Genomic DNA, 16,629 nt, shown 5'->3' with positions numbered 1-16,629 from the left:
AATAGATAATATAAAGCAATTTTAATTATGCCATGACTGGGCTGAACTAAAGCAGGGAAAGAGCAACAGTTGTATTACAGATGTCACCAAAGTCCCTACTAGGTGGACTAAAGGGTAGCTTAGGTCAGATTCTGTCACGTTATCAGCAGCAGCTACTGAATGTGAAATTTTAATTACGCCATTAAAGTGTCAAGTGAAAAAGGTAGCATTAAGGGGGTAAGAGTCTCATTATGATATGAAGTCTTATTTCGGCGTCTTGAGAAAAGCTGTCTACAGCACAAAGTCATCAACTTTTCACCCTGGTTTGCCGTCTGAATGTCTCTGGTTATAGCACCGAGCAGTTTGGTCGACTCTTGGTGTGGCCCATACAGCCAGCACGAGACTTGTCCCTTAAAATTTATTTAGTTTTAGCTTATAGGGCTTCAGGAACAGAGTAGTTCCCATGTTCAATAATCTCATGGAAGAAAGTTGGATTGGTGGAATCTAGAAGAATTCAGGATCTAGTCTAATCTATAGGTAGATAACAAGAACTCAAAAATAGGCACAGGACTACAATTTAATAGCAGGTGTATTATAATTTTTCTTTAGAAATATAACTTTTTTTCTACATTGATCACATAGGAATCTTAGATTTAAAAACCTCCTGAGGCTAGGAAGCCAAACCAAGGCAGACTTTAGATTTTCCCTGCAGTCTTAAGGTTTCTGGGCCTGTCAGGAAGTGACAACTTTTATTCACTTGCTCTAAGACGAGGGACCCTTGAAGCCAGCCATTCTATGCACATTTTGAATATGATGTATCAGTCAAAGCCTTGGTGATATAGCCAATTTTCTAATTGTATCCTGTTATAAAGAGAGAACAGATTTTTACTGAAGGTATGTATTTAACCATATTGTCATAAGAATATTCATGAATAATTTCTAAATTACGGAGAAATCAAATAGAGAGAAAAAGTTTCCACCTTTGTTCACAAATGTAGACTTCATCGAATTGCTATAAACCATCGATAGCTTAAGAGAGAAAATCTCCTTAAATCCGGAAAACAATATACTTATGTAAAGAACCAACAATGTTTTAAGTAAAAGTCAAGAAAACATTATCAGTTACTTAATCTCATGTAATTAATTTTTGTTTTGTTTGATCTTGATTAGTAGTTTCATGAATTCATCAGTTTCTTTATGAGAGTTCTGAAAATGTTTTTAGTTCTTTGACCTTAAAGTTATTAGAAACCTGTATTTAAGAGTCTTTTCCATGAATCTGATGGAAAATGTCTTTAGAGACTAATCATAACTGTGAATGACAGGGACAAAAGAGCAAGGGTTAAAAATATGATGCAAATTCACTATAATCAGCAATCAACAAGGAAATTTGGTTATTTTTGTGGCATACAATATCTTAACAACTGAAATTATGACTGACAACATATTAGATTTCTGTGAATATATACAATTTCGAAACATTCATATCAATAACGTACCCATAAATGTAATTTAAAGAAGATCTAGCATCATTTACCATTTGAGAGTGTTTCCCATACCATGAAGAAGCCTAATCAATCAATAATATCTCTGTAAGACGAGAAATGCATCCTTTGATGTACTCCAGGGGTTCAACAGGAAAATCCCAAAGTTAATTCTAGGTCAAAAAGACTTAATTTAAAATTTTGATATTGAGGAAGCCCCTCAAAGATGTCAAAAGGTTTAAAACACCAGATCTACAACTATCCTAAAATAAAAACTTTTAAAAATCATTTTTTGAAAAATAGGCTTTTAAGCCTATAGTAAAGTCTGAAACCCTGACCCTTATGTCTGGGGTTTGGGGGCGGGGGGACAGGCATGCCAGAATTGGCTACTGAGCAAGGATAACTTAACGCGTGCTTTGACACTGAGCCACATACAATCGATGCAGCCATACTGGCTTCTCTGCGAAAGGCACACCTGAACGTCCATCCTCATCACTAGCACCGTCCACCAGAGGAGGCTGAGCCTTCTCTGCAGGGGGATTTTATTTTATAAAACACCGTAAGGATGAGGCGCTTCCCAGTGAGCAGCCGCTTCTCCCGCCATCCCCCGGGGCACTCGCCTGTAGGGGGGCGGGGCGGGCAGCAAATTTCATGGAGCTTTTTTGTCAAAACATCTGGTTCTTCAGAAGGCAGCTCACGGTGAGCCCCCAGGTCCCGCCTGACTGCGGTGGCTTCTCCCGAGCTGCTGGGACACCACACCTGACCACACATGACCACTTCTGCCCTGTCCACACCTGTCACACCCCACCAAGCCCTGTGAGTTCTGCTGAGAGAGACTGCCGGTGAGACTTCATCTCCAGACAAACGTGGGACATCACAAAGTAGGAGCTGTCACTGCACGCCCTTCCCAGATTGTTTATGAAATGCTACCTGGCTCCAGCCACAGCACTGGTGCTTAAGGGACCCATTATCCACACTTCTGCTAGAGCAACACGTGCTCATCTCCACTCCCTTTGCAGACTTCATAAAAGTCTAAATACATTATATCCATTGATTTCCTCTTTAATCCAAGTTACTTATCACCCCTCCCAATGAACTCCTAAAATTACTCCCATAGGGTCTTCACTTGGAAACTGCACTTCTGCCCACAGACCCACCCATGGCCTCAAAGCCAATGCACTCCACCGTTCAGAACTCTTACCTTAATTATAAATACTACTGGACTGTTCACATCTGAATGTATGAGACCCACAGCACCCTGGAACCTTTTCCAAAGTGAGATTTTTCTAGAATATATGAGCCATTTCGGAAAACATGAAACAAAGAAGATTCTTCAAATAAGGGAACTAAAGGTAAAGACAGTAGCTAGTAGCTGACTTTTAGTCTATATTGTAGTCAAGAAACCCCCCGAATCCCAAAGTAAGCAAGCAAATACAAAAGAAGCCCCCAAACACAAGGAACGGAAGCATCAACTGTCCCATCTGGCCAGAGCCCAGTGCGGCCCTCCAGTCGGCTGCCTGCACAGCCTCCCACTGAGTGGTGCAGTGCAGACACTCCAACTGTCACCAACACTTTGGATTAAGGTCAAACTCAGGAGCTTCCTGAGCTGGCTGCGGCCTATGCCTCCAACTCCGAATGTCTGTGCCTCTACCTGAGATGTCCTTTCTCGTCTTCCTTCTCCAGCTGATGCCTATGGCCTATTCAAAGCCCAGCTCAAACAGAGCTGTGTTGAACTCAAGTAGGACTTAACTTACGATGAAATTACAGTGAACCTACCCCCTGTTACAAAACAGATTTTGCCTGTGGATGCGAGCTAGGTCCTCACTGCGGGGAAACAGGCACCTTCTCACCTTGACCTTCCAGTTAATTCGCCCCCAAGGCGCCTGTACTACTCTGTCCTACCACATATCACCATCTGTGCTCTCCCTCCCCGTCCCGCCACTCCCCTGCCTGTGCTTTCTCTGACAGCAGGGACTACGTTTATCTGATTCTGCATCCTGCATCTGACACGTATTAACACTTGCTGACTGAATGAATGGACGTTCTTCATATGGAGAGGGCCACAGAGTTAGAGCTGCAGGGGCCCTTAACAATACCTAGGTCAATCCCCTCATTTTACAGATAAGAAAACTGAGGCCTGAAGAGTTATGACTTGTCCAAAGTCACACAGCCAAATCAGTGGCTGAGTCAAGACCTAATAAACTGGATGAAGAGATGTGACACTATAAAAAAAAGTCCCTAAATAACAAAGCCCTGCATTTAAATGACATATTTCTTCTGAAAAGTTCAAGACTCTTTAATGCCATTATTAATAGTATCAGCCATGGGAGGCAGGAATGTGTCAACCCCATAGATTAGCAACGAATGTTTCTCAGCTTTGTTCTTTGACTTATGTGGTCCAGTAAACAAACCTGAACATCTTAGCACAAGGTGGTGGGACTTCTGAGAGCCTTCTGGTTAAAATATATTCCTGACAGGTTCGAAGTTGTGATTTCCATCACCAGGACCAAGCACCCACACAAAGCCACTGTGTTTAACGTGCAAGGTTTATGTAATGAGTTAGACACAGAGCACTGGCCTCCGGGAGCTGCCAGGGCAGGTTTCAACAGGACCCCCGAGTGAAGCCTGCTTCCCACAGTGAGGACCTAGCTTGTATCCACAGGCAAAATCATTTTGTAACAGGGAATAGGTTCACTGCAACTTCATCTTAAGTTAAGCCCTACTTGAGTTCACCACATCTCTGTGTGTGAGAGAATCATTTCTCAACAGCCAACGGCAATGTTACAAGAATAGACTCAGATGGGTGTTCCGAGCACACAGAAATGTGGGTGCTGGCACTCACACCCAGCCTGGAGAAGTAAACGAGGGCCACACAGTGAACTCAAACCAACAAGAGCTGGGGTGATCTGCAGGGCCAGTGTGGGATTTGGATCCAGAAAGTTGAGGTCCAAATCCCAGGACTACCATGTACTGGACCGTGGACTTTGGGGAAGCCAGTTAGCCTCTCTGAACTCAGTTCCCACACTAGTAAGATGAGGATATTACCAACCTCACAAGGTTGCTGTGAAAATTAAATGACATAACATACAGAGAAATGGCAAACTCCACCACACTTTAGATTGCCAGTTACTATTAAAAGGAAATAAAAATGTACATCTAAGAACTCATAAAGATGAAAACGGACTTATGTGTAGATTATGACAATGCCATAATTGAATCATAATTTCCTCTGCATATAGGAGACATAAATAGAAAAATATATTATCTCTTTTCTAGTCAACATGAACAGCTCTCAAATTATTTTGCTATATTTCAAGTGTAGCATTGTTATAATTATAGTAATAATACTATATATAACTATTATAATTAGATATTATTTATAATTTCTAAATAATTAGATATGATTTATAATATTCTCCCTTGATATAAAAATAAACACTGAGGGAGGAGGGGAGAGGCTGAGAGGGGACAGTCAGGGTTAGGGAGGCAGGCACTGGGGCCACCCCCTCCAGAATCCCCTATTCTTACCCCATCTTCCGGCTGCTGCAGCTCTAGCTGGGCCTGCAGAGGCGCCAGGGGCACCCCAACAGGTAACGCATTGCTGACCCCGGCTTTAGGATTAGGCTTCAATTTCCTTTCCTATCAATGCTTCACGGAAAGCTGCTAACAGTCGGTCATTTCCGACTCTTATCAGTGGCGCGTCCTTCCCAGCTCAGTATCTGAAGGAAGCGCCAATGAGTAGCAAAACTGCCATAAGACAAGCATCAAGGGAACAATGCGTGAGAACTGAAGGTTTGTCCTAATTTCCTTATCTCTAAAGCCGAGGCTCCCGCCAAAGACCTCTCTCCATCCCGGGCCTGCAGGGAAGGGGCCGGCAGGAGGCGGAGCCGCCTCCGGAAGGCCTTGAGCGCCCCCTAAGGGCCGCAGAGCGCCGGCGCGGCCGCGCGCCAGGGCCAGGAGGAAGGCGCAGGTCTTCTGGAGACAAGGATAACTGCTAGGAGGAAGGAAGAGAGGACGCTCACTCAGGCGAATAACGGACACCTCCCTGACTCCAAAAGCTCTAACATCCGCTAAAGTTGGCAAAAGATATGGATGGAACAATAGTCACCACCATCCCCCAGCCAGCCAGCCAGTTAGTTCTCCCCAAAGCCAGCAAAGTTTGCAGTTTCATGTGTATCCTAATATAAATATCCTATGCATTTACAAGTAAATATATACACACACATATTCTAGTCTCTCTTTTACTTTCATACTTTGAAATACTCATCTCTCTCTCTCTCTCTCTTTCTCTCTGTCTGTCACACACCGGGGTAGAGCGCAGTGGTTTCATCGTAGCTCACCACAACCTCCAACTCCGGGGCTCAAGCGATCACAGCTAATTTTTCTGCTTTTAGTAGACAGGTCTCCCTCTTGCTCCAGCTGGTCTCAAACTCCTGAGCTTAGGCGATCCTCCTGCCTCGGCCTCTCAGAGTACTAGGACTACAGGCGTGAGCCACCGCGCCCGGTCCTACCTTGCATTTTCCAACTGAAATAAAAAAGCTCCTGATAACAGAGGTTTAATTACAACTCATGAAATCCCTAAGGTCCACGGAAACAATGAAAAGAGGTCTGCTCCTTAATCAGCCAAGGGCAATGGGGCCTGTCCTGAAACCTTTGCTTCTAGGGTCCCCGCCCCAGCCTCACCCCTTGAAGTAGGCAGAATAATGGTCCCCCAAAGATGTCCTGTGCAAGTCCTCCCAAGCGAGCAACGTGGGCACCTCTAGAAGCTGGAAATGGCAAGGAAACTGATTCTCGCCCACAGCCTCCAGAAGGAAGGCAGCCCTTGATTTTAGCCAGTGAGACCCATTTCAGACTTCTGACCTCAAGAACTGTATGATAAGAAATTTGTGTTGTTGTTTTAAGCCAATAAATATGTGATAATTCGTTACAACAGCAATAGGAAACTAACACACTCCCCACCCCATTTGCCTCTTGTTTTCAGGGAATGGGCCTTTAGTACTTAAATACATTAAATAGATATGAATGATCTTGGTAGGACATATTGATAATGCTCTGGAACTGTCTGGTGATAACCTTCCAGGGATGTAAACTGTCACTGCAATCCTACTACAACCTCTAATTCCACAGTAATGAATTTCGTGCTCACTTGATGAACATAACAGGTCTTCCATCTCTCTTTGATGGGCTGCAATTTGCAAGACAAAAGGAAAGACTGTGCTCACCACCTCCCCTCAAGGATGACAAAAGTATCAGGGAAACTCTACAGAGCTGGAGGCAGGTTGGGCCACTGGAAAGGTGGAAGGAATCTCCATTCACTTGCTCTGTCCCAGAGCAGAGACTAGCCAAAGGTCCCCAGTATGTGCCTGACAGCACTGCCACTCAAACCCATGCATCTTGATTTTTTTAACCTACTTCCCTCCGTATATACCAATGGCTCTCAAACTTCTTGGTCTCTGGATTCTTTTCTACTCTTAAATTTGCGAGGATCCCACAGAGGTTATGTTTATGTGGGTTTTATCTGTCTTGCCTACTGTTCTAGGAATTAAAACTAAGAAAAGTTTATTAATCCATTCTAAAATGATAAACCATTACATATTGGCACAAAAAACATATTTTTATGCAAACTGGTTTCCAAAACAAAAAGAAATAGTGTGAAGAGTACCATTGTTTTTACGTTTTGGCAAATCTCTAACAGATCTCTAATCTACTAATACATTCAATCTATTGCAATATGTTGTTTTGGTTGAAGAAAATCCAGCCTCACACAGATATGTAGTTGGAAAAGTATTTCAATAGCCTTTTTGGATAAATTTGGAAAACCTGGGGGAGGGAAAAAAATTTTTGGAAAATCTTTGATACTACACCAAAACTCATCAAGTAGCAGTTTCTTAAAGGTTAGTTCCACTGTAGACTCTGAAATCATATCACGAATTTTTCACATTTTGTTACATTAAAAATCCATTGGGCTGTCATGCACTTTCAATGGATCTTTTACTCATGCAAGATTTTTGTAACACTCACTATACACTGGCCATTTGGATTTATTGGTTCACTTGGTTAGGGAGATCATCCAAATGTTGACACATTTTATACCATATTTATAAATCACATTCATTTCTATCACCATTTATCTCATTAGAAAAGGTTTTAAGTATCGGGAAGCTTTCAAGCTGATAGTAGTGGAAACAACTTGGCAAAATTCTAATTTTCTCTTGAAAGCTCAAATTTTGTCACTGGCAAGAAATACCAGCAGTTATTTTACTAGAAGTAGCTGGCTCCCTTTGTTCATTTTTGAGAAAATGTCTGCCAAATACCCAAGTCAAAATAATTATAGTTTCTCTGTAGTCATTCTTTTTGGTAAATACCACATTCCATTAAAAAAAAAAGCAGCTAGTTCAACTCTCAACTCAAACTATCACACAAGTGCTTTTCTTGGGGTTACCATTAAGCCTGATAGTCAGCAGACGTGCTCTGTGTCCTTCCCATTTCTTTACACAGAATACTTAAAAGACATGCATTCAAAGACATAAAGATTTGGTAAAATGAATCATTTTACTGTGGCATCAAGGACATTCTTAACTGAAACTGGCAAATCTTTTTTTAACTGCAAAGGCTAGAAAAAGTCAATGGCTGCTAGCACATTACAGCGTCCCTGCCTTGCTTCATGGTAAGGCACTAGCAGTTTACCCACTAAGCTTCTGCACCCTCAGTGTAAATGCTAACACAGTGAAAAAGGCAAATAGCATCTTAATATTACTTTGAAAATAGTTTTGACCTCAAAGATTCCCTGAAAGGATCTTTAAGGAAGAAAATAAAAATCACCTCTGAGCACCCTAAGATAGCCACTGTAAATGTGTGCATGTGTGTGATTTTTAGAAAAATGTATCATATCAGACTGGCAAGCACCATCATGACTTTAATGTTTGCACAGCAGCCTAGTGTAGGGATGGATTGGGATGTCGAGCATTGCATGCTTGTTTATTTTTTGTGTTTTAATTGACCCTAAGCTGAAGGTTTATTTAGAACTTCACTGTGTCCTGCAAATCACTTCTGCTTTTAGGAGAGCCCCTCTGGAGCTGCAGTGCAGTGTCTGCCTCTATTATGCCGCCCTGGGCAATTTCCTGACAGAGAGTCTTGGCCCCAAAGGAGTAGGAGGCTGGGAGGGCTTGACACAAGCAGCCTGCTTGGTCCCTGCATTATTTCAACCAGAGAAAGCGAGAAATCTGCCCACAATGTTGCCATCAGAAGGAGCCCATGAAATAAATTACATGCCCCATGATTTTTTCCACAGCACTAGAAGCTATCCGCAGGTTGCTAAGTGTGTTTCTCTATTTAAATGTGGTAGATACTCATTCTGAAATGTGCTTGTCCTCCTTTGTCCATTTCTAGTCTGGTCATCATTTTACTGCAGATCCCACGTCAACACAGCAGAGAGAAGTGCCAGGAAGCATTCCGGCTCCGACATTCCACAGCTCTGTGATCTACAGAGCAGAAGGCAAAAGAAGGAACGGCGCAGAACTCGGCAGGATTCCGGGAGCCTCACAAACAACCCTGCCTTCAGACACTCATGGGTAACCCATCTGCAGGTGGCAGAGGAGTCGAAAGGAATAAAGCTGTAATCACCACCAAGCCAGTTTAGCACTGGCTCTAGTTTCTGACTGTTTTCTGAAACAAAAACTCTTTCAACACTCAGAAAATTTTAACTTAGAAAAACAAAAGCCAGGAGTTGTGGGTGGGGGAGTTGGAAGACTTTGAAATAGTTTTATTCCTGTCAAGTAATGTTCAAAATATTCAGTGAATGCCTTCCTAGAGGTCACTACCAGGGGGGAAAAGACCCTACTGCTGGCACAGCCTTTTATTAAAAAGTGGCACAGCCATCGAAATACTTGGCATAAACGCGAACCAAGCATTAGGCATATATCCACCAAAAAGTGGCAAAGCAATGTGACCCTCAACTTTTCTCCCTTGACCCTTGTGGTAAGAGAGCAAAACGGACACTAAATAGCATCATAAAGCAAGTAACTCTCACTGCAATAGCATCTGAATTTTTCTAACACAGCTGGACGTGGACAGTATCAACAACGTTTACTTCTTGCATTTCTACGAGCCGATGACATAAATAAAAGCCACACGGTTTCAAGTGTGAAAATGCCCACACTGGAGGTGGGAACAAGGGCCGTTAGAGGCATAGGGATGAAAAACCCACCGCAAACTCGTCTCTCTCTGCGGGAAACATGCAAGAAACCTGATGAGCGCGCAGCATTTTCTAGAAAGCACTGCTCCCAAAGCAAGCATCCATCCCGGCTCCAACCCGAGCCATCCATGGGGAAGGGTGAGCTTCTCTGGAAAAGACTTTCTCACTTTCCTCTCCCTCCTCTCAAGACAAAAGTCTTCTCCCAGCTCGAAAGTTCCCACCGGGGCTCTCGGGCTTTCAGCTCCCTGGAGCAGATCTCCCAAAGCGCAGCTCCTCCTGGAGCGCAGAGACCCCGACGGCCCCGGGGCGGCTCCAGCCTTTCCCTGGGCCCTTCTAGAACAGTCCTGCTTCCCTGCCTCCCTCCGCTCTCCCTAGTGCCCCCTCGAACAGCCATCCTGTCTCCGGACAGGTGAACGTGAAGAAAGGAGGATGGCCACCTACGCCCCCGGGGCAATTCTGGGCACCAAAGGCATTTTCTCCCCCGCAACGCTGAGAGTTTTCGTTTTCTTCTTTTTCTTTGCCTGAATCTCCCTGGCAGTTAGACGGCTCGAGCCTCCGGCCCCCAAGGCGTTCGACCGCAAAGCTAAAGCCGGGGCGCAGCGGGCCCCTGGGCCGGCTGTGCCCAGACCGCGCGCCCCGACCCGCGGGTGAGGAGGACGCACAGGTTAGTGACACGACGCGCGCCCCACAGCGGGGCGGCGGTCCCCGGAGCAGCGGGCGGGTGGGCAGAGAAGCGGCGAGCGGGGCGCCGAGAGCCGGCAGCCGGGCGGGCGCTGCGTACCTGGGGCCCCCGCCGAGGAGGCGACGGGGAGCAGCGCGGCCAGGAGCAGCAGCGCCGCCCAGGGCAGCGGGCGCGGGGGCGCCCCGGCCTCGGGGGCCATCGGGAGCCCGGGTGCGCGGGGCTGGCCGGGGACGCGGGCCGGAGTCGGGGGTGCAGAGGCGCTGCCGTCGGGTCCCCGCCGCCGTCCGTCTGGTCTGCGCGCTCTGCGCAGTGCCCGCCGCGCCCCGGCCCCGCGGCGATCGCTCCCGGCCGCGCACCGGCCGCTGCGCTCCGCCACTGGGGCCGCCGACCTCCCGCCGCGCCTTTTAGCCGCGCGCGGGCGCCCCCTGCCGGCGGCGGCGCGGGGCCGAGGAGGGCCGGGGCCGGGGCCGGGGCCGGGGCCGGGGCCGGGGCCGGGGCCGGGGCGGGGCGTGGGGCAGGGGTCCGAGGCGCCCCGGATCCCGACTGGGAGGTTCTGGCAACTCAGTGGTCGCCGTGCCAGGCCACGGGACCAGGGAATTTCGTCCCCTTGTCTAACCTCTCATTTTCTGGCTGGGGAAATGAGCCCAGTGGCTGCCAAGCCCAGGAATGCACTTTGCCCTTAAATAAATACCGCGTGTCCGCGGGCCGGGACCCTGCACTCCTTCTGCGCGTCGCCGTCGTTCCCGGCCTAGCCCCGTCCTTCCCACGCACCTGGCGCGCCCAGGAAAGGGGCTTTTAGAAGATCCTGAGACACTGTCGCTCCTGGCGGTCATTTCTGCGGGGCGCATGGTACTAGCTGAGAAGGAAACAGTTTTAAGCGCGCTTTATAATCCAGGCCAGGGACCTAACTGACCTCGCTTCTCCCATTTCTGTAATTTTAACACTGCCTCAATTGCTCGTTGCGGCCCGCGTTTGGTCAGCTCCCGCCCGGAACGCGCGGGCTCGGAGCGCCCCTGGAGGCGACAGCGACCGGTGTCCTCATAGACCTGATCCTGCCGAACTCAGTCAGCTCTCCGTCATGACAACCCAAACCTTGACCAGATTTGTGTCATTCCTCAGAGTGGGAAAAAAAATGACAAATGAATTGTAAACTCATGAAATTAGAAATACAGTGTTTCCTTTCTGAAACGAAACAACGAAAACAACACAACCATGCCCTTAAGCCCCGGCCTGTGCCTCTTGCCCAATCTGAGCTTCCAGGAAAGACATAAACCTGCCGCCTTCCTTTTGGGAAAATGTGCTCCTGGTTCCCAGCAAGGGCTCCGTCTTCGCTCATCTTGCAAGCTGCATGAGCTCCCAGGGCGCTCAGAGTTTGCAAGATCTTACCGTGAAAATACACACTTTGTTACATGGCTCCCTAATGCCATGGTGTTTCCCCACGTGCCATCTAATGGAGGGATGGCTTTTGTCCACCAAGCAGCCTCCACCCTGCCCTTCTTTGGGGAATAGCAGTCCCTTCCCCCATGCCAATCAAGCGACAGCCCCCAGCCCCCTCCTTCCCACAGCCCCACTCCCCCATTGGCTCAGGAATCTCTAGCGGCCAAGGCAGGTCACTCAGAGTCAAGACTTTTCTAACTGGAGCTTGTGGAAAAGTCTTCTCCCTTTTCTGCCGTCATCCGTGGATGTGGAAGGATGGTGGCCATGACAGGCTGAAACACGGCCCCCCAGAAGATACTCGGTCCTAATCCCTGTACCCTGTGAATGTCATCTTGTATGGGCTGGCGAGGGGGGGGCATTTTGAGACAGGGAGATTATCCTGGATTTTCTGAGTGGGCCCTAAATGCCATCATGTTTATACTAAGAAGGAGGAGAGGGAGATTTGACCACACAATGTGAGGCTGGAGCCGGACACGGGGGTGATGTGGCCACAAGTCCAGGGATGCTGGCAGCTCCCAGGGGATGAAAAGGCAAGGACTGATTCTCCTCTAGAGCTTGTGGCTGACTTCGATCCAGTGAACTAATTTCAGACTTCTGGTCTCCAGGACTGTGAGAGAATAAATTTCTATTGTTTAAGCCACCCAGTTATTTGTTGTAACAGCCAGAGGACACCAACACAGTAGCCAAGACGGGCTTGCAGCTTTGGCTCCAGCCAGGAGGGACACCAGCGATAAAGAAGGAAGCCACACCTGTCTTGGCTAGTACATTCCCCCGTCCTTAAGAAGACAAGAACCAAGATTTATCTTTAGTTCTTATCTGCCACCCAAAAGAGACCATCACAGTACCAAGCGCATGGTAATGTCCAGTTAATTGCCGTCCATATGTTCATTCGGCAAATCCTTATTGTGAATCTATGTGCCCAACACTGCTCTAGACCCTGGGGGTCAGCGGTGACTAAGAGCAGAGGAATAGCAGAAGGTAAGGTAAAGAGGAGGGAGGAGGGCAGCGGTCAGGACCTTGCAGGCTGAGGGGGTTTAGGCTTTGACTCTGGGGCAGGTGTGGGTGCAGAGGAGACAGGTTGCTCTTAGCATCCCAGGGAGATGAACTGGTACTTGGGCCTGAAAGACAACAATGGGGCATGAGAATTGATGAGATCCTGGTATATCTTGAAGGTACAGATGGGACAATTTTCCAACTAAGTGGATGTAAGGAGAAAGAGAATTGGCAACACACAAAGCCACGCTATTCTCACCCTGGTCATTAACTCTCCATTAGGACTTTCGTAATTTCAGGATCACGCTTTAATTTAGTTTTAATGAAGTTTTCACATCACATAATCTGTAGAAGCACATGGTGAAAGCTCATCAAAGGGTGGTTTCCTTCCCTCCTTCCTCAGGAGATGCGTGTGCATTTATCGACACCCCGCCCGAATGTTACTTGTTAGAGCAACTTTCTTAGGTGGATGTTTCAGAGTGAAGCACAATGCAAAATTACTTCCAGTTTTAGAGTTCTGATAACTAGATCAGAACCATCCATCATGGGATGTTAGATGTTAAATGAAATTACTGACAGTTATGAGCCTTGATTCTGATTTGATTACAACTTTGAGAATGTGTGTTTAATCAAATATGTCCTAAGGGAGACTTCCAAAGAATCATACTTTTAGGTTTAAAAGACCTCAAAATAAACTAAACTGTGAATCACAGTCAGCTGTCCTGGATGTGGTCATCTCGAAAATATAAGCACACTGAAGTCTTCTTCCTTCCAGTTTGGAGTCCACTTTGTTGTCGCTATTGTACTGAGAGATTTTACCATTATCTCACATAATTTCTTAATTTCTTGGCTATTGCTACTATTTTTTTCATCAAAACAAAACAGAGCAGAGGTCACTCTGGGGCTAGACAGACATCAGCTATTAAAATGGGATCTTTTACTAGCCTACGCTCAACTTAGTTCTAGGGTTTACTTCTTGCTTTATGGATCAGTCTGTTTCCACATACGGTATTACTGGTTCTAGTTATTTCTTAACCATACAACCAAGGAGTTCAACACTCTCCATACACACACTGTCATGACATTCCTGTGTCACACGGTAGCATAGATTAAAATGCTGTTCTCGTGTTTCATGTGAATAAATGAGAACCAACTTCGCATGACCACCCAGCACTCACTCAAGTAGAGTTTTGAAAGGGCATTCCTCACACTACGCGTCTGATGCCAAATCTTGTTCAGTCTTTGGTTTGGTTCAGATGGCTCTTTAATTCCTTTTTAAGCACCACGTTTGTATATATCTATATATTGTGACTACAGCAGGACATTGCACATCCATTACACAACAGTGACGTGCACACGACGTTTAAGACTCCACACGGAAGCAGAGTGAAAGAGAGGGTGTACCTACAGTGCTTGGAGTAACTGTGGGGAGAGCAATCATCTAGGCACAACAGATCTGGAGAGTTCCATAAACAGAGGGAAAGGGGAAAAAACAGAGGTCGGAAAGTAGACTCTACCATCTCAATTTCACCTTGACCTGGGAGAAGGACGATAAAAATTGCTTCTAGCTGACAATCAAATAAAATAATTCTTTACTAAGCTTTCCTTGCGCAGTATCCCTTTTGTTCTGATTCTCACAGCGACTTTAGAGACACAATCCTGATTTTACAGGGAGAAAAGCAAAGTTCCAGGAGGTTGTGTGGCGTGTCCTGGGCCCTCTAACTGGCGAGCCTGAGTCCTGCCTGAGGCTTCTGACTCCGACCGCACATCTCTCTCCACTGCACGAAGACACCTCAGAAGGTCCCTCTCTCTCAGATTTTCAATGAAAGCATCAAGATCGCGGCAGAGAGTACAAATAAAACTCAGTTTGCACGCCCCACGTCCAGTACACATTTATCAGAGGCACTTCCTTATCATCCAAATGGTGATCAATCCTTCTTAGCAGACAATTGCTTAAGCCCTCAATGTTACATTATTTATCTTCTCAGGGTTTGAAAGATGCAGGAAAGAAATGGTGCTCCTTAAAAAAACTGCTGTGAGCCATTAGTGCCCAAAACCTGCTTCCTCTGCGCAGAGCCTCTGACCTGCTTCCACTGCAAGGCAGTGCCAAGGCAATTCTATTCTTTTGTAGAAATCTCCTGGGAATCAGTGAAACATAAAGAATCAAGATGTCACATACCCAGCCTAGCATATGCATTGTTAAGGGTTCTAACTGAGAATGTTTCTGTTGGTGTGACAAAAAGGCCCACAGACCTGTGTTCCAACTTCCTATCCCATGGCTCAGGTAAATCAGGCCTTCGTACCACAGATGGAAGCAGATATTGCAATTCTGCCAACTACCACTTTTCAGTGGGCATGTGACTGGGCTATATCAAGACAAACCATTCATTCATCTATTCCTTTATATAAGCTTTGTTGAACACCTATTCTTGTTGCAGGTAACGTGCTAGGACCGGGGCATACTAATGTGACTAAGACACAGACAGCCCTGGTCTCCGAGAGCTCACAATCAAATGTACTAAATAAGCAAACAACCCCCAACAACCCAGTGTGACAAGCACTGTGCTATTCAGGCCATGAAGCTTAAGGGAATTTTTATAAATGTCGCCCATCTCTTCCTTTACTTTACTTTCCCTCCAAGGAGGTTTTTAGCCCTATGTGCATATCCCATGGGCAGACATAGGGGTAGATTCACCCTAATCCTGTGGAATTAAAAAGAGCACAGTTTGGGGAGGAGGCGTTAGTAAATGCAGGTACAACAAGAGCTCAAATGTACAGTCTTCAGGTTGTCGTTGGCAGTTTTGAAAGTTGGCCTGGGCATTGTGCTAGGAAAACATAGTCTGGCTGCCTTCCCTGCTGCATTTTCCTGCCTCAGCCTCGTGTCGGAAACAAAGCTGCCCTCCCGGGTCCACGCTGCCGTGTGCAGGGCGTGCCACGCTAGCCCCACGTGCCTCAGACAGCATGAGGACACGAAGGCACTCGCTCTTGAAATGGGAAGACATCATTTGTGCAGCAGTCCTGAAATGAGCCCCAGTGGTGTACCTGGCCCATGCATGGGGCACAGACGTGGTCACCTATGAAATGGCATCTGGACCAGCTGACAGCTAACGGGGGCTTTGCTACCAGCAGTCCAGTGGGCTGTCCCCTGGCAAGCCACACAAAGGCCCAGCAAGATCCTTCTCTCCCAAAGAACACCCACCCCTGGCTGGTAGTGTGACCTGCCAGTGTGACCAGCCCTGGAGAAGGTGATGAAGTAGAGTTTGCCTGTGGTGGCCCCAGCCCCTTTCCTCCAGGGTGGCATCCCCCTCTCATGCCACCTAACAACGCACACCATATCCTCTTGTACTCTACCCCCTCCCACACACCCGTCAAACCTCCTTCGAGGCTCTGACCACCCGCTTCTAACTGAGATGTGCATGAGTGACTAACAAGGCTTCATGGACTCCTCTCCAAGTACGTGGTGCTTTGCAATTCACAAAGCATGATCTCACTCATCCTCGTGAACCATCAAGGAGAGAGACACATTGTTATGCCCATCTGACAGAGGTAGAAAGTGAGGTTCTGTGCACAGCCCACGTTTATACACTTAGTAAACAGCACGGCTAGGAGCAAACCTTGATACTTCGTTTGCAAATGCAGTGCTCTTGGCACTACAGGCCGGTCAAAGAGTATTCTCCAATGTGGAATTAGCAGTAACGAAATGTCAGCAGGGAGGCATTTAGGACAAGGGCCTCTTTTATTTACACTTAGATTTTCTGACTTTAGAAAAAGGGCCATTTTCTGCATCTCTCGGGCAACATTTGAGGAGCAAAGTCTATTTTCCTTATGTCCTTTAGAATTGCAGACACTGGCATCCAGGAGGA

General features: G+C 46.7%; 1 protein-coding gene across 1 annotated transcript in view; it reads right to left on the bottom strand.

Annotated features, from left to right (window-relative positions):
* Positions 1-10,535, bottom strand: part of FNDC1 (fibronectin type III domain containing 1) — a 92,679-nt gene extending 82,144 nt beyond the window's left edge. Inside the window, exon 1 of the mRNA XM_012646808.1 lies at positions 10,436-10,535. Within this exon, the coding sequence (XP_012502262.1) occupies positions 10,436-10,535 (100 nt within the window). The remainder of the gene's footprint in view (positions 1-10,435) is intronic.
* Positions 10,536-16,629: the final 6,094 nt, after the last annotated feature.

This window comes from Propithecus coquereli, unplaced genomic scaffold, assembly GCF_000956105.1.
Source record: "Propithecus coquereli isolate 6110/MARCELLA unplaced genomic scaffold, Pcoq_1.0 Scaffold25, whole genome shotgun sequence".
Taxonomy (NCBI): domain Eukaryota; kingdom Metazoa; phylum Chordata; class Mammalia; order Primates; family Indriidae; genus Propithecus; species Propithecus coquereli.
The sequence above is the reverse complement of the archived record's forward strand: the minus strand, read 5'-3'. Positions and strand labels throughout refer to the sequence as shown.